Source organism: Ursus americanus, chromosome 27 (genome assembly GCF_024610735.1).
Source record: "Ursus americanus isolate L20-20 chromosome 27, mUrsAme1.1.p, whole genome shotgun sequence".
NCBI classification, from domain to species: domain Eukaryota; kingdom Metazoa; phylum Chordata; class Mammalia; order Carnivora; family Ursidae; genus Ursus; species Ursus americanus.
Window position 1 is genome coordinate 3,515,031 of NC_142153.1, and position 19,193 is coordinate 3,534,223.

The 19,193-nt window shown below is 39.8% G+C and overlaps 1 protein-coding gene and 1 pseudogene across 7 annotated transcripts in view; both read right to left on the reverse strand.

The window, feature by feature from the left end:
* PSD3 (pleckstrin and Sec7 domain containing 3) overlaps positions 1-19,193 on the reverse strand; it is a 701,003-nt gene that overhangs the window by 38,542 nt on the left and 643,268 nt on the right. For all 7 annotated transcript variants that reach the window (XM_087856333.1, XM_087856334.1, XM_045779175.2 and 4 more), the window contains one exon: positions 7,118-7,261. In XM_087856333.1, the coding sequence (XP_087712459.1) occupies positions 7,118-7,261 (144 nt within the window). The remainder of the gene's footprint in view (positions 1-7,117; positions 7,262-19,193) is intronic.
* On the reverse strand, positions 16,371-17,422 carry LOC123780307 (uncharacterized protein C3orf38 homolog pseudogene; annotated as a pseudogene).

The window sequence follows — 19,193 nt, forward strand, 5'->3', positions numbered from 1 at the left end:
TGAATCGCCAAGGAAATGTTGAAAAAGAAAAACAAAGCTGGGGGCATCGTGTTGCCTGATTTCATGCTATATTACAAAGCTGTGATCACCAAGACAGCATGGCACTGGCACAAAAACAGACACATAGATCAACGGAACAGAACAGAGAGCCCAGATATGGACCCTCAACTCGATGGTCAACTAATCTTCGACAAAGCAGGAAGGAATATCCAATGGAAAAAAGACAGTCTCTTCAATAAATGCTGATGGGAAAACAGGAAAGCTATATACAGAAGAATGAAACTCGACCATTCTCTTACACCATACACAAAGATAAACAGAAAATGGATGAAAGACCTCAGTGTGAGACAGGAATCCATCAAAATCCGAGAGAAGAACATAAGCAGTAACCTCCTCGACATCGGTCACAGCAACTTCTTTCAAGACCCATCTCCAAAGGCAAGGGAAATAGAACTAAAAATGAACTTTTGGGACTTCATCAAGATAAAAAGATTCTGCACAGCAAGGAAACAACCAACAAAACAAAGAGGCAACCCACAGAATGGGGGAAGATATCTGCAAATGACACTAAAGATAAAGGGCTGGTATCCAAGATCTATAAAGAATTTCTCAAACTCAACACCCAAAAAACAAATAATCAACTCAAAAAATAGGCAGAAGACATGAACAGAAACTTCTCCAAAGAAAACATATGAATGGCTAACGGACACATGAAAAAATGTTCAACATCATTAGCCGTCAGGGAAATTCAAATCAAAACCACATTGAGATACCACCTTACACCAGTTAGAATGGCAAAAATTGACAAGGCAAGAAACAAAAAGTGTTGGAGAGGATGTGGAGAAAGAGGAACCCTCTTACACTGTTGGTGGAAATGCAAGTTGGTACAGCCACTTTGGAAAACAGTATGGAATTTCCTCAAAAAGTTAAAAATAGAGCTACCCTATGACCCAGAAATTACAGTACTGAGTATTTACCCCAAAGATACAGATGTAGTGAAAAGAAGGGGCACATGCACCCCAATGTTCATAGCAGCAATGTCCACAACAGCCAAACTGTGGAAGGAGCTGAGATGCCCTTCAACAGATGAATGGATAAAGAAGATGTGGTTCCTATATACAATGGAATATTACTCAGCCATCAGAAGGGATGAATACCCACCATTTGCATCGACATAGATGGAACTGGATGGGATAATGCTAAGTGATATAAGTCAAGCAGAGAAAGACAATTACCATATGGTTTCACTTATATGTGGAACATAAGGAATAGCACTGAGGACATTAGGAGAAGGAAGGGAAAAATGAAGGGGGGGAATCAGAGGGTGAGACGAACCATGAAAGACTGTGGACTACAGGAAACAAACTGAGGGGTTCAGGGGGGAGAGGATGGGGGAAGGGTTAGCCTGGTGATGGGTATTAAGGAGGGCACGTACTGCATGGAGCACTGGCTGTTATACACAAACAATGAATCATAGAACACTACATCAAAAACTAATGATGTACTATTTGTTGACTAACATAAGTTAAAAAAAAAATCTTACTTATATCCCTATCGATTAAATCCCTGGCTGTGAGTACTGCCTCTTGTTCTCTCTTCTGGGGTGAATTTTCCATCTTGTAATTATGTCCAAAAATTTATAAAGAAGTGAGGCTATTTCTGATATTTAGTTTTTAAAATTGGAAAATGATGCTGAGTTTCTTAACAGAGACCTGTGATATCTAACAGCTCTTTCAAAAGTACATTTAGGTTCCAAGTGAACTCTTCCAAAGAATTAACAGCCATAGCTTGGAGGTACCAATCCAATAAAAAACAAAACTGTCCTTCTCCCCCTAACAGTCAACAGAGAGACAGGCATGGATTTAGTCATGAGCTATAATTATAGCTCATTCTGAGTGAAACTCTGAGTAAATGAGAATCTATTTCTCAGGCTAAGGCTAGTAAGATAAATGTAACTTCCATTCTCCTTGCTCTCTATAGACTTTTTATAGAATTTAAAACAAGAAACAAAAACAATAAAACAAACCCTGAACCTACTTTACTTAGTACAATTTCTAGTAATTTACTGTCAGTCAGGGTTTGGAGAATATTTCTTTTGTTTTCTTTTTTTGGGCGTTTATTGGTAGCAGTCTAAGACAAACGTTTCTAGAAAAATTAGGAGGCAGTAACAGGTAGTGTTTTTTTCTTTCTGTTTTGAAGTTTTCATTTAAATTCTAGTTAGTTAACATATAGTATAATATCAGTTTCATGAGTAGAATTTAGTGATTCATCACTTACATATAATGCCTGCTGCTCACCACAAGTGCTCTCCTTAATACCCATCACCCATTTAGCTCATTCCCCTGCCCACCTCCCCTCCAGCAAACCTCAGTTGGTTCTCCATTGTTAAGAGTCTGTTTTCTGCTTTCTTTCTCTTTTCTCCCCCCACGTTCATCTGTTTTGTTTCTTTAGTTCCACATGAGTGAAATCATATGGTATTTGTCTTTCTCTGACTAATTTCACTTAGCATAATACACTCTAGCTCCATCCACATTGTTGCAAATGGCAAGATTTCATTCTTTTTGATAGCTGAGTAATAGTCCACTGTATATATACACCATATCTTCTTTATCCATTCATTAGTCAATGGACATTTGGGCTCTTTTCATAATTTGGCTATTGTCGATAAGAGAATATTTCTCAGGCACAGAAAGAGCTGTGAATCTGGCCCACTATGAAGAATTGTACTGAAAGCAACTTGGGATGTAAACAAATGAAATGCATAAATTTAGGAACAGCTCCCAGTGTAATTACTAAAAGCTTAATATTCTAAGAAAATAAAAGCATTTTTCTTTACCAAGATGTGAAAAATTATAAGAATTTTCTGTGTTCTGAAACCACAGGGAGGCCCTTTCTCCAGGAATAGGTGAAAGAGCTCATTTCTGACTGTGATTCTTTTTGGTGACAGGATGCAGATAGGATTAAAACTCCCCTCCCTGTCACTGCCCATTTGTGGTTCACAATGAACTAGACAGTGCTGTCTGTTCTCACCTGCCTATCAGATTTGCTTTCAGGGGACCTACTAAGCTGTCTCAGGGAACTACTTTATTTGATGTTATCTTTTATATACACAATATAATTCCATTTATTCATTCATTCATTCATTCATTCAACAAATATGTATTGAGCACTCAGTTGCATGCTCCAGAAAGTGAGGACAGAACAGTGAACAAAATACACAAAATGATCAATCACTCTCACATTCCCTATTCAGGGAACAAGATTAGATTCAATGAGGGAATGAAGCAGTCTGCTCAATGCTATACAAAAGATCTCCCTAAGCACACACACAAGACAAATTCTGGTTGCTGAAAGAATAGCAAAGTGGACTCCACAAGTTATACTACTTCAATTTTAAGTTAATGAAAAATAATAATTCACCTTTTTAAAGGATTACTTTTATAAAAACCTGTTTAGATAGCATATACCCTTCTACATTCCTGGTAGACACAGGTTAATGCAGCTTGAGAGACAATTCAACATGCCTGACATATTAGCACAGGAGTATGATTTTAATGGGTGAGGGGTTGTGGACAATCTTCAGGTTCCTTGAGGTGACAGTGCGATGAAAGCAAGACTTATCCCCACAAAGCTTGGTCTAAGTTCCATGTCACTAAATGAAAATGCTGCTCATGTTAGGTTACATTTTTGGAAAAGGGGTACCACAGTAGGTTCAAAAATAAGGAGTGCTTTTAGTAGTGACAATCTTTCCACGGTCTTGCAGCCAGCCCCACTCCTGGAAACAGGCTCTTAGCTTTCAAAGTTAAGGGCTCAAAGTAAGTTGTTGAGTATGGGAAACAGGGGACTGAGGTGTTGGGAAATTTAATTAGCATGTGTGAAAATAAAAGGGCCTATAGCTGAAAGCCACTCTAGAAGTGTGAAGAATTATGATTGCTTTTTGAGATACTCCCATTTCTCAAAAATGAACAAGCCTGGGGAAAGAAAGATGAGCTTCTTAGGTTTTTTGTTTATTTTTAAAAAATATTTTTCAAGTCTTTTCTGGTGAGGCTGATGTGGAGAAAAAAGGCAAAAGAGATGTTCATAAAATTAAACTTCCTTATAACTTGCAACCCATTGACAAAAGATTTGAGACAGGCAGAGAATGACATTCCTCCAAGGAACTCCCAACTGTCTTAATTTTAAAACTTTGCTAGAGGAAAAAACAACCTTAGCTTGACAATAGCTAGGCCTCTGGGATCCTGTAAGGGTTCTTTAACATAGAAAAATCCTTTTGGAAACTTCCTTTGTCTCTACCCCTCCCAACCAATCACTCCTCATAATCCCAATGCAGCTCTCTCTGCCCACGTTTTAATAAAACCACCTTTTTTGGGCACTGAAACATCTCAAGAACTCTTTCTTGACCAAATGTTTGCTCCTGAACCCCCCTTCAAATCACATCAAGGCTTCCATAGTTTTTGCTAATAAACTTTAACCTTTACTAAAAGAATGGTTTTTCTTCATCTCCCCAGAGCAAGGGCTTGCTTGACGGTGAAGAAAACCAGTCCATGGACCTGCACTGGATCAAATGCCACATCTTATAACAGAAATTTTATAACTCAGGGAAATACTTTTTTTAAGCTTCTATGAAATCCTGTCCAATTCAATATGGAAACATGAAGCAAAGATTAGAAATGAACTTGAGGTCTCTGTACTCCGAGGTCTCTGTACTCCAAGGTCTCACTATGTTGAGCAGGGGGAGGTGTTATGGAATCTACTATAGATACAAAGACGTACTGAAAAACTTTGATAGAAAGCCAACTGTGGCAAGGACTGTAACAGATTAAACCCGGCTAACAGGTTCAGAGTAGGCTTTTCACAGGAGGTGATGAGGGAGCAGAAGGCAAGCTGAGGACAAAGCACAAGCCGACACCCAGCAACCACCCTCCCCCCAAGGTGGGATCTGTGTGACATCCTCAGGCACTCCTGGCTGCCCTAAAACTAAGGGAAGGGGAAAAACCAAATGGTTAACTAATAGAGATCACAGTCCAACAGGACATTAGTCTCCATCAGTTTACAAATGTCTTAGTGATTTACAAGGAAAAAGCATTTTTATCAATAGCCTAACTTTCAGAAACCCATAGACTCAATTTCATGGAGTTCTAACATTACCCTCCCCTTGTGATGTGGGAAACAAAGGCAAAAGGGAATGGACATAAAATTAAATTTCTTTATAACCTGCATCGCATTGACAAATACTTGAAATAGGCAGAGTATAACATTCCTCCAGATAACTCCCAACTCTCTTAATGTTAATACCTTACTAGAAGGAAAAACAACCTTAACCTAACAATAGCCAGACCGCCAGCATCCTGAGCATATGAAAGTCCTTTTGGATACCTCCCTTTCTCCTTACCTCCCCCAACTCCCAAGCATATAATCAGCCATTCCTCACAACCCCAGTGCAGCAGCTCTTTCTGCCCACCGGTCCTGTCCTCATGCTTTAATAAAATCACCTTTTTTGCACCAAAGACATCTCAAGAATTCTTTCTTGGCTATTGGCTCCAGACCCCAACAACATTCCAAAACTACATCAGGAGGTATTTGAGCTGCATCTTGAAAGATGAACAGGACTTTGAGAAATGAACATGAGGGGAAGAACATTTGGGGCAGAAGAAAGAAGATGAACAAAGGCATAATGTGTGCTCAGAGAGAGTGGGCAGAAATGCAACTGACATACATGGAGGCTGTTGTGGAAAGACCAATGTGGTAGAAACATAGAAAGAACCCAAATCCTCTTAAATTAAGGATTAGGACTTTATTCATAAGATGAATTGTGGGGGTAGTTGTAGGGGAAAATCAAGGCGGCTGCTGAAGAGAGAAATGCCACTTGATGTGGGAAACAAAGGCAGAAGAAAAATTACTGATGTTTCTTACTATCTACAGCACACTGACAAGTCCTTCAAACAGGCAGAGTGACATTCCTCTAGGGACTAAACTGCCTCGATGGTGACATTTTGCTAAGGGCAACAGGTTACCTTAGCCTAACCCCAGGATCCTGTGTCTCCTTTAACATATAAAAATTCCTTTGGAAACTTTATCTCTACCCGCCAAGATACATGTTGGCAATCATCCCCCAAGCATATGGCCCACCGATATACATCTGAAGGGTCTCATGACTCAGGTTTTATTAGACAGTAATAAATGACCTTTTCCCAACAACAGCTAGCCCCCTCAACATCCTGGAAACCTTGCTTCTAACATTTCTTAGAGACTTACACTCTCCCTAACCCCCTCCCAACTTGAAAGTATATAATAAGCCACTCCTCATGACTGAAGTGCAGCTCTTTCTGCTCACGGGTCCTATCCCCGTGCTTTCATAAAACCCCTTTTTGCAACAAAGACGTCTCAAGAATTTTTTCTTGGCCATTGGCTTCGAACCCTAAAGTTCTTTCCTACAACACTGTCTAACTGGGGAGAAAATGTAGCCAAAGCTAACGTTTGCTATATACACTGCTTTCAACTTGCTTTTACATTTTTCACCTTTCCAGCGATTATAGATCCTCCCCATTCTTTTTAATAATCACATTTGCTATATATAGTACATGGATGGATGTGCCACAATTGATCTAGTTCTCAATCTCCTTCTGAAGGATACAGATGGGGAGAGGAAAAACGCATCATTGTTGCCTAACAGCAGAATATGCAGGAAGAAGCTGATGTTTCATGTCACCCTGTAGCTCATTTCCTCCACTGTATTTTTTGTTTCTTTGTTTTTTTTGACTCAAACTCTGCTGGAAGAGACACAGACCCATGGAAGGCAGCTGCCCATTCTGGCATGTCCATTTACGGTTGTTTTTCCTCATGGCAGGCACACATTATCCCAACCAGGCAGGCTGTTTGCTTTGAAGCGCATAAATGGAGTTATTTTTTTAAATGTATGTTTGATGCTCATACAGAATCCTGAATATGAGGGGCCACCATGATCTAGAGCATGCCTGGAGCCCCCGAGTTAGAGTCAGGGTCAAGGCACACTTCCTACAGTTACAGTAGCAGAAAAAAAAAACGGCCTCATACAAAAATCATAAAATGACTTAGGCATAGGCATTTATTACATTTATTACATTTAGGTTCAACATACCTCAAACTCCAGATAGTGATCTTTCAGTCTGTATTCATCTATCTCCTTGGCTTTAACTTTCTTGTCTGGGGGATATGAGCGGTGCTCAGCCAGCTCAGTGGTAATCTGCTTCAGCTTGCTTTCATGAGATTTCAGCTGTTCCTCCTGCAGGAAATTATTTAGCTTTTAGCATCCAGAAAATAAGTCAATAAAAAAATCATAGAGTAGTTTTTAAAATCCCTTATGATGAATGACATTAATTCATCAAAACAGTTCAATGTGCCTCTGTTGCCACATTTTACCAACTTTCCCTGACTAGTATTCACATGTACCTTTGCAAAATGACAATCAGGCCTCTTGTAACGAAACCAAATACTTTCAGAGTCCCTTATCAAGCATAGCTGTCATGGAGTTGAGACCAAGCTTCCTTAGAAATCAGAAGGGGGAGTGAAGCATGGGAGACTATGGACTCTGAAAAACAAACTGAGGGCTTCAGAGGGGAGGGGGGTGGGGGAATGGGATAAACTGGTGATGGGTAGTAAGGAGGGCACATATATTGCATGGTGCACTGGGTGTTATACGCAACTAATGAATCATCGAACCTTGCATCAGAAACCAGGGATGTACTGTATGGTGACTAACGAAATGTAATAAAAAAACATAAAAAAAAAAAAAAAGAAAAACTTCAAAAGGCAAGGCACGAGTAAAGCACCTATCCTTTGAGTCCCACATAATTTGGCTTCTCCATTTCCTGCCCACTCAAAAATGTTAATTTCCACTTCTGTCACAATGAATCAAGAGCCTCTCTGCTTAGTTTTTCTCCTTTTTGAGACAACGCCACCAAAGAATAATTCTCTGTAAGCTATCAGAGATATTCTTTTTTTTTTGAACTCTTATTTTATTTTATTATTTTTTAATATTATAATAATATTTTTGTATTATATTGTTAGTCACCATACAGTACATCCCTGGTTTTTGATGTAAAGTTTGATGAATCATTGGTTGCGTATAACACCCAGTGCACCATGCAATACGTGCCCTCCTTACCACCCATCACCGGTCTATCCCATTCCCCCATCCCCCTCCCCTCTGAGGCCCTCAGTTTGTTTCTCAGAGTCCATAGTCTCTCATGCTTCATTCCCCCTTCTGATTACCCCCCCTTCTTTATCCCTTTCTTCTCCTACCGATCTTCCTAGTTCTTATGTTCCATAGATGAGAGAAACCATATGATAATTGTCTTTCTGCTTAACTTATTTCACTTAGCATTATCTCTTCCAGTGCCATTCATGTTGCAGCAAATGTTGAGAAATCGTTCTTTTTGATGGCTGAGTAATATTCCATTGTATATATGGACCACATCTTCTTAATCCAGTCATCTGTTGAAGGGCATCTCGACTCCTGCCACGATTTAGCTATTGTGTACAATGCTGCTATGAACATTGGGTTGCATATGGCCCTTCTCTTCACTACGTCTGTATCTTTGGGGTAAATGCAAGTAGTGCAATGGCTGGATCATAGGGTAGCTCAATTTTTAACTTTTTAAGGGACCTCCACACTGTTTTCCAGAGTGGCTGTACCAACTTGCATTCCCACCAACAATGTAGGAGGGATTCCCTTTCTCCACATCCTCTCCAACAATTGTTGTTTCTTGCCTTGTCAATTTATGCCATTCTAACTGGTGTAAGGTGGTATCTCAGTGTGGTTTTGATTTGAAATTCCCTGATGGCTAATGATTTTGAACATTCTTTTCATGTGTCTGTTAGCCATTTGTATGTCTTCATTGGAAAAGTGTCTGTCATATCTTCTGCCCATTTTATGATTTGTTTGTTTCTTGTGTATTGAGTTTGAGAAGTTCTTTGTAGATCTTGGATACCAGTCCTTTATTTGTAGTGTCCTTTGCAAATATATTCTCCCATTCCGTGGGCTGCTTCTTCGTTTTTTTTTTTTTTTTGACTGTTTCCTTGGCTGTGCAGAAGCTTTTTATCTTGATGAAGTCCCACAAGTTCATTTTATCTTTTGTTTCTCTTGCCTTTAGAGATGTGTCATGAAAAAGGTTGCTTTGGCTGATGTCGTAGAGGTTGCCGCCTATGCTCTCCTCTAGGATTTTGATGGATTCCTGTCTCACATTGAGGTCTTTCATCCATTTGGAGTTTATCTTTGTGTATGGTGTGAGAGAGTGGTCAAGTTTCATTCTTTTGCATGTAGCTGTCCAATTTTCCCAGCACCATTTCTTGAAGAGACTTTTTTTCCACTGGACATTTTATCCTGCTTTACCAAAGATTAGTTGCCCATAGAGCCGAGGGTTCATTTCTAGGTTCTCTATTCTGTTCCACTGGTCTATGCGTCTGTTTTTGTGCCAGTACCATGCTGTCTTTGTGATCACAGCTTTGTAGTACAGCTTGAAATCCGGCATTGTGATGCCCCCAGCTTTGTTTTTCCCTTTCAACAAATCCTTGGCAATTCGGGGCCTTTTCTGGTTCCACACAAATTTAAGGGCTGTTTGTTCCAGTTCTTTGAAAAATGTCATTGGTATTTTGATCGGGATAGCATTGAAAGTGATTGCTCTGGGTAGCATGGACATTTTAACTATGTTAATTCTTCCGATCCATGAGCATGGAATATTTTTCCATCTTTTTGTGTCTTCTTCAATGTCTTTCAAGAATGATTTGTAGTTTCTAGAATATAGATCCTTTATGTCTCTGGTTAAGTGAATTCCAAGGTAACGTACGATTTGTGGTGCTATTGTAAATGGGATGGATTCCCTAATTTCTCTTTTTTCAGTCTCACTAATCATTTATAGAAATGCAACTGATTTCTAAGCATTGATTTTGTATCCCGCCACATTACTGAATTGCTCTAGAACTTCTAGAAGTTTGGGGGTGGAGTCTATTGGGTTTTCCATATAGAGTATCATGTCATCTGCGAAGAGAGACAGTTTGACTTCTTCTTTGCTGATTTGGATACCTTTTATCCCTTTTTGTTGTGTGATTGCTGTTAAGGACTTCTAGTACTATGTTGAATAATAGTGGCGAGAGTGGGCATCCTTGTCGTGTTCCTGATCTTAAGGGAAAGGCTTCCAGCTTTCCCCCATTCAGAATGATATTTGCTGTAGGCTTTTCATAGATGGTTTTTATGAGATTGAGGAAAATACCCTCTATCCCAACACTCTGAAGTGTTTTAATCAGGAAAGGATGCTGTATTTTGTCAAATGCTTTTTCTGCATCTATTGAGAGGATCATATGATTTTGGCTTTTTTCTTGTTGATAAAATCTATGACACTGATAGATTTGCAAATGTTGAACCACCCTGGCATCCCAGGGATGAATCTCACTTGGTCATGATGGATAATCCTTTTAATGTACTGTTGGATTCTATTAGCCAGGATCTTGTTGAGGATTTTGGCATCCATATTCATTAGGGAAATTGGTCTGTAATTCTCCTTTTTGATGGGGTCTTTGCCTGGTTGGGGATCAAGGGAATATTGGCCTCATTATAGAATGAGTTTGGTAGCTTTCCTTCTGTTTCTATTTTTTGAAATAGCTTTAGGAGAATAGGTATTATTTCTTCTTTGAATGTTTGGTAGAATTCCCCAGGAAAACTGTCTGGGCCTGGAGTTTTGCTCTTTGGAATGTTGCTTATCACTGACTCAATCTCTTCATAATTAATTGGCCTGTTTAAAAAATGAATTTCTTCCTGTTTCAGTCTTGGTACTTCATCGGTTTCCAGGAAGGCCTCCATCTCTTCCAGATTGCTTAATTTATTGGCATAAAGCTGTTGATAAAAGTTTCTAATCATCCTTCCTATTTCACTGGTGTTGTTTGTGACCTCTCCCTTTTCATTCATAATTTTATTAATTTGGGTCCTTTCTCTATTCTTTTGGGTAAGTCTTGCCAGTGGTTTGTCAATTTTATTTCTTCTTTCAAAGAACCAGCTTCTAGTTCTGTTGATCTGCTCTACTGTGCTCCTGGTTTCTAATTCATTGATCTCTGCTCTAATCTTGATCAACTGCTTCCACGTGCGTGGATTAGGCCTGTTCCTCTGTTGCTGTTCCAGGTTCTTGACATGAGAATATAAAAACTGCATTTTAGATTTTTCTATTCTTTTGATTGAGGCTTGGATGGCTATGTATTTTCCCCTTAGGCCTGCCTTTGCAGTGTCCCATAGGTTTTGGACCGTTGTGTTCTCATTCTTTTTGGTCTCCATAAATTGTTTAAATTGATTTTTGATTTCCTGGTTTATCGAATCATTCTTGAGCAGGATGGTTCTTAGTCTCCAAGTGTTTGAGTTTCTTCCAAATTTTTCCTTGTGGTTGAGTTCCAATTTCAAAGCATTGTGGTCTGAGAATATGCAGGGAATAATTTCAGTCTTTTGGTATCAGCTGAGACCTGTATTGTGTCCCAGAACATGGTCTATTCTGGAGAATGTTCCACAGGCATTAGAATAGAATGAGTATTCTTTGGTTCTGGGGTGTAGTGTTCTATATATATCTATGAGGTCCAACTCGTCGAGTATGGCATTCAAAGCTCTTGTTTCTTTGTTGATTTCTTAGTTAGGTGATCTGTGTATTGCTGATAGTGGAGTGTTGAGGTCCCCTACTATTAGTGTATTTTTATCTATATGTCTCTTTATTATGGTTAAGAGTTGGCTTATGTATCTTGCTGCTCCCCTTTTGGGGGCATATATATTTATAATTGTCATATCCACTTGTTGGATACATCCTTTAAGAATAATTTAGTGCCCTTCTGTGTCTCTATAGTCTTCAGTTTAAAATCCAATCTGTCTGATATGAGAATTGCTACCCCAGCTTTCTTTTGAAGTCCACTAGCGTGAAATGTGGTATTCCATCCATTTACCTTCAGTCTGAACGTATCTTTAGGTTCAAAATGAGTCTCTTGTAGACAGCAAATGGATGGGTCATTTTTTTTAATCCAATCTGCAACCTTGTGGTGTTATGGGAGCATTTATGCCATTTACATTGAGACTGATTATTGAGAGATATGATTTTTTTTTTTAAAGATTTTTTATTTATTTCTGTGACAGAGAGACAGCCAGCGAGAGAGGGAACACAGCAGGGGGAGTAGGAGAGGAAGAAGCAGGCTCCCAGTGGAGGAGCCCGATGTGGGACTCGATCCCGGAACGCCGGGATCACACCCTGAGTCAAAGGCAGCCGCTTAACGACTGCGCCACCCAGGCGCCTGAGAGAGATGATTTTAATGATGCCATGTTGCCTGTAAAGTCTTTGTTTCTATAGATTGTGACTTTCTCTTCTGTATCACTCTTGGGGCCTTTTTACTTTTATAGAACCCCCCGTAATATCTCCTGTAGGGCTGGTTTTGTGGTTACGAAATTGGTCAATGACTGGCGATTCTGGAAGGTCTTTATCTCTCCATCCATTCTGAATGACAGCCTTACTGGATAAAGGATCCTTGGCTGCATGTTTTTCTCTGAAAGAGCTTTAAAAATGCCCCCCCCCCCAACCCTTTCTCTCATTCCAGGTCTGTGTAGACAGGTCTGACGTAATTCTGATACTTTTGCCTTGGTACGTGAGAAATTTCTTTGCCCTGGCTGCTTTCAATATTGTATCCTTGGATCTAATATTTGCGAATTGCACAATGACGTGACGTGGTGTAGGTTTGTCGTGGTTGAGCTTGGGAGGGGTCCTCTTGCCTCTTGGAGATGAATGTTTGTTTCCTTTGCTAGATTAGGGAAGTTTTCAGCTACAATTTGTTCAAACATCTCTTCTAGACTTCTGTTTTTCTCCACCCCCTCGGGGATGCCGATGATTCTGACACTGGAACGTTTCATTGAGTTAGTAATCTCCCGTAACCTACATTCTTGAGATTGGATTTTTTTGAGCCAGGTTTCTATTTTAGCTTTTTCTTCTACTAACCCATCCTCCAATTCGCCGATATGTTCTTCTGCCTCATTCACCCTGCCTGTCAGAGCATCTAGTTTTGACTGCATTTGAGTCATAGTATTTTTAATTTCTGCCAGATTTGCTCTGATTTCCACCCTTAGAGATTCTATATTCTTGTTAACATTTTTGTTAATATTTTTTTCAAGTCTACACATCATCTTGACTATTGTTACTCTGAATTCCATTTGTGATAATTTGGTTACATCCATATCCATTAGTTCTGTGGCAGAGGCCACAGACTCATTGTCTTTCCTTTTCTGGGTGGGGGGGGGGGGATTTCTCCTTCTCGTCATTCTGATGAGGAGAGGTTGCGGGGTTGTCCAGAGCCCAAATTATTGACCAGGACCCAGGCAGTGCACACTTGTTTTATAGGGATCTTAGGGATGTGGGCTTCTTGATTTTTCAGCCTGTCTTCTGGGGGAGGGGCCTGCTGCGCCAATACTCAGGCAACCCTGTTTGGGTAGCGTCTCTGTGTCCTCTGCGAGGGGGGATGGGGTTGGGCACACTGTGAGCCAGTATTTCCAGGGTTTTGTTCTCTGGCGGCTTTCCTTGGCGGTTTGCTGTGCCTCTTCTGAGAGTCAGAGCAGCAGTAGCCAAATCCCAGCCTGTCTCAGAACAGAGGGATCGCAGACCATTCTCCACTGATGTTTTTGCCACTTTAACTCTGTTTCTGTTGGTGCTGCTAAACCCTGCAGGATCCTGGGATGTGCGCCGCACAGCTGGCATCCCAGTCCTCAGTTCCGGGGCCGGCGCATCTCTGTCCTTTGTGTTTCTAACACCGCCAGCTGTCAACCGCCAGCCGCCCCCGCGCACTCTGGAGCTCCGTTTCAGTGTGGTTCGCGCACTCCGGAGCTCCGGTTTTCAGACTGGTCTCCTGCGTTCCCCGGCTCACGGTCTCAGTCTGCTCTCTCGCGGGTGCCGTCCGCCCGCTCCCCAGTGCAGGTGGCTATCGCTTCCTGGCGCCCGAATCAGCAGCTCCCTCCCCCTTCCGTTTATCTTCCGGTATCTGTGCGCGGCTTCACGGCTCCCTGCTTCGTACCTCAATACTCAGCGCTGGAGATGTGCATTTGTAGAGATCCAGGTGTATCTTCCTGCGTCTCAGGCTGATTCTGTGGATGTTCAGGCTGGTCTGGTACCTATCCAACTCGGCTCTGGGGACCAGCTGAAAAAGGGGACCCCTACTCCTCCGCCATCTTAACTTCTTTTTTTTTTTTTTTTTTAAGATTTTATTTATTTGTCAGAGAGAGAGAGCACGAGCACAAGCATGGGGAGTGGCAGGCAGCGGGAGAAGCCGGCTCCGTACTGAGCAAGGAGTCTGATGCGGGACTTGATCCCAGGACTCTGGGATCATGACCTGAGCCGAAGGCAGATGCTTAAGCAACTGAGCCACCCAGACATCCCTATCAGATGATATTCTAAAAAATGCAGCAACCTATGCTTTTTTCCCTCCAAAGTAGTAGAGATTCTGACTTCCTTCAAAATCTTATTGACCCAAAGTAGTGATTCAATTAAATGTAAGTATAGAGCAATTCTTTCCTGAACAGTGTTACTATAGGCAGCATGTACCAATGCAACACAGTTGATCCTATGTCAAAGAACTTCCATTCTAGGAGCACCATTTTTATTGCCTTACAATAATGAAAGACACTCTCGAACCCTCTGGCAACATTTTAAAAGTGAAACAGAGACTAGAATTTTCTTGCATTCTTATAATTGTATGACTGGTTTTTTACTATTCCACTTTCACATATATATTATCCAAATTCTTGTTGAATACAAATTTTACATGTACAATAAGATATTTATTTATTTTTTAAAATACCAGAGAAAAGGGATTTCCCTCCTTTACTAAGTTCTTATTTTAGGACATATCATTTGTACTTCTCATAAAAGGCATGACATTAAGAAACAAACAAACAAACAAACAAACAAACAAACGAGTTTTCCCCTTCTGCTTCCCAAATTCAGGACACCCTGGATGATCACAAGTAGAGTTAAAGGCAAAAATTTAAAATGTACAACACATCATCACCATAATTCCCAGCTCAATTTTTTCCATATGGCATTTTTATAAATTAAAATTACTATCTAAATCCAATATCAGCATACATAGTTGCCAGATGATAAAGAATTTAAACCCTAAAGCAACTGAGTAATAAATCTGGCAATTTTAGCTTGTAATTCAAATCTAGTAGAACAATTTAGAGGTGAAAAATCCTAATAATTTAAATTTATGATGTGGAAGTATATCTATCTATCTATCTATCTATCTATCTATCTATCTATCTATCTATCTATGAATATGTATATAAATATGCCACATTATAAATTTGAGTGTTTGGGGTTTTTTCCCTTTTTTTGTCACCTCCTCCCAGATCAATCAAGAGGAAAACAGTAATTCATTTAAGTAGGAACTGGGCACACCATTTAAAAAATTTCAGCAGTATGTTTCCTTTTTATGGCATTATAGTAAATGCTCTATAAAACTGTTAGTTGAAGGCTTAGACAAGAATAATGTCTGTGCTGAGAACAGCATTTATCATTGCTCAAAATAGTTCAGAAATTGTTGCAAATTTTAAGATATTTAGCTTGGTCTACAATACATAACTTTGAAAAATGTTCCTTAAAATTTAAAAAGTGAATTTTTCTCTACCTGCTAAATTATTGGACTTTTTGCATTAGGATATTATTTAAGTTTTCTAAAATGAAAACTTCGAGTTTACATTAAACATCTCTAAAACGTACTTTTCTAAAGAAAGATTTATTTATTTGTGTGCGAGAGAGAGAGCACTTGGGGAAGGACAGGAGGAGAGGGAGAGAGAACACCAAGCAGACTCCCTGCTGAGTGTGGAGTCTGATGTGGGTCTCCATCTCAGGATCCTGAGATCACGACCTAAGCCAAAACCAAGAGTCAGATGCTCAGCCAACTGTACCACCCAGGCACCCCAAACATGTACTTTTTTAAAAAACAGTGTGTCATGAGATGCATTTGTGAAACTATCCAGATTTAGATAAAAGTAAATGAGAAACTTGAAAAGGCCTTGAACATTACTAATCCTTTCCCACATGAAAAGTACAGATATTGGCAGAATATTTTCACTAAGTAAAATGAAAATATTACCCGGTTTCTAAGGCACACTGTCAGTTATACCGTCTAAAGTGGTATTTATTTGATGAACTACATTAAGCTTTCAGAACATTTGCTCCAAGTAGAAAGAAGCAAGTATTCACATAATATGTAAGTCTGTAGTCAAGAAAGATACTTCAACTAAAATATGTCAATCCTTGCATCTAATATCATTTAGACATTACTGATGTGATATTTGGAAGAGTTTCTGTATAGAAGGTTTTTAGGCTGACATACAGCACTCAGTGCTTTAGAGGGTTGGGTAAATGCAGTTTGTTCTCTTTTGTTCAACAATGCCTCATCTCCCCTGCATCAAGCTTGGTCTCCAGTTCCACTTTCCAAATACCTGCCTTACATTAAGTCACACTTCCTTTGCACTGCATAAATTACAGTATAAAAGGCCTCTAGATCACTAGGTTCAAATGTAATAGCTGGTTTCATTCATGTTCCAGGAGCAAAAGAACCCCCTCCAAGGATTCTCAGGTTGATAAATTTGATCTTCCAAGTATTTTCCACAAAAGGACAGTGCATGCGTCCAAAAATTTGTTCAAAAATGCTCAAACAAGCGACCTCTTTATAGTCCTAGCAATTCCAACCATAACTAGACCATGGAGAGAAGAAGCACATTTCAGTCCACAGGAATCTAGGGTGGGACTGAGAAAAAGATACTCTTCTTTTACTAGTGACAGCAGATGAAGGCTCACACAATGTCTGCTCCAGAGTAATCTGTCATATTTTGTTCAGAAGCGTAATAAAAACTAAGGTTGACATCATGCCAGAAGTGTGGTGGCCCCCATTCATCTAGAGGTGGTCCCAAAAAAGGAATCTGAGAATTAAGGAGTTCAAAGAACCAGTGGCACAAATTTTCTCCTAATCAATGAACATTAACTTTTTCCAGATTTTTTATTTTCTTTTTCCTGCTGTTGAAAGAGTCTAATGTATTCTGTTTTAACTGGTTCTGATGTTTCCTTCAATCTCGGTTGTAATTGCTTTTTCCAATAATCCTTTGTATGCTGAATAAGATTGTGTTTTCCAGTAGCTGGAGGTATAATTATCCCCTGTGTTGCCAAGTGCTTAAATACGGATTTTTTGGTGGATTTTCTTATGCCCCAAAAGTTCTTCTACACTTTGACTATACATTAATATTGCATGAGTGGCATCTTGGTGGTCCTCAGGGCTGCACAGGTAATGGTTTCACACAGGGTCATGATACCATCGCTGTCTAGAGGTCTAAGAGGTTATGACAGCCCTCCATCTCTGGGTAGCTGAGACCTGACATCTCAACCCCCCAAAACAGGGAGAGAGGATGAGTCAGTAACGTCACCCCTTCAGTCCCACTGGGCCAGTGCCTTGGCTCATAATTTTAGGATATAAATATTTCATACAGAGGCGCCTGGGTGGCTCATTCAGTTAAGTGTCTGCCTTCGGCTCAGGTCATGATTCCCAGGTCTTGGGATTGAGCTGCATGCTGGGCTCTCTGTTTGGTGGGGAGTCTGCTTCTCCCTCTCCCACTCATTTTTGCTCTCTTACTCTCAAAAAAAAATTTATATAGAGAGGGAATAATTAAAAAGACTACCAGAAAGTAAATAATTTATGGACAAATTAAGGTTAAATAGTAGCATTGTAAATTAAAAGAAAAGATATTCAGAAATTATGAGTCAAATGTAGTATCTTAGGGATTTGTTATAATGCACATCTTAAAAGTCAGACACAAGGGAAAAAAAATCCAAGTCTAAAGCCATCAAAATAAAGAGAACACGAAAAGTTTTTAAAAAGCTGAGTACATGAGTGGAAAACTAAACAAGACGGCACAGGAGGAAGTGGAATAGATGAAAGATGACAAGATTCATTTTTAAATATCAATTGACTAGGGGCTCCTGGGTGGCTCAGTCTGTTGAGCATCTGACTTTTGATTTTGGCTCAGGTCATGATCTCAGGGTTGTGAGATCGAGCCACAGGGCAGCTTTGAGATGGGTGTGGAGTCTGCTTCAGGTTCTCTCTCTCCCTCTCCCTCTGCCCTTCCCATCCCCATTCTCTCTTAAAAGAAACAAACAAAAAGCTAAAAAACACCTCCCCAAACATTAATTATCAAGTAAAATTAAAAAGCTAACAAAGTACCAGAAAAGTAGAGGGGGAGAAAAAAAAATAAAACAATTTTGAGATTTTATTTAAACCTGTCACTTGTACACTAATAATACTGAAAGTAAATAAAAACAATGCTTCAGTAGCTTTTATTTACAACTTCTCATTTATCTTTTTATTTCTTTCTCCAAGAAGACTGTAGACTACGTCTGAATATTTGTGTCCCTCCAAAATTCCTATGTTGAAGCCTAGTATGGTTATCTTTGTAGACAGGGCTTCTAAGGAAGTAATCAAGGGTAAATGAGGTCGTAAAGGTAGGGCCTTCATCTGATAGGATTAGTGTCGTCCTAAGAGATAGAGAACATTCTGTGTACAAACTCTGAAGAAAGACCATGTGAGAATGCAGAAGAAAGGGGGCCATTTGTGACCCAAAGAGAGGCCTTAACCAGACCACAATGCTGCTGCCACCTTGATCTGGGACTTCCAGTCTCCAGAACTGTGAGAAAAACATTTCTGCCATTTAAGCCACCCAGTCTGTGGTATTTTAGAATTGACTAAGAAGAATGTATTAATAGCTTTTGCCTTTTTTTCTTTTTTAAAGATTTATTCATTTATTTAAAAGAGAGAGCACGTGCACGCAAGCATGCAAGTGGGGGGAGGGGCAGAGGGCGAGGAAGAGAGGCAAAGCAGCAGAATCCTCGCTGAGCACACAGGGAGCCTGATGCAAGGCTGGATCTCAGGATCTGGAGACCATGACCTGAGCCAAAACTGAGTCAAAGGCTTAACCAACTGAGCCACCCAGGTGCTCCTATTTTTTCCCTTTCAAAGTAATTTTCTTTTGTGTATTTATTGCAATATGTATATGTTTGAGGAAAGATATTTGGTAATCGGGCCACTTCAATAAATAAATATGTGATGTACTTTCTTCTTTAATAAGATGTTCCAGATATACAAAAAGTCATTTTGAATGA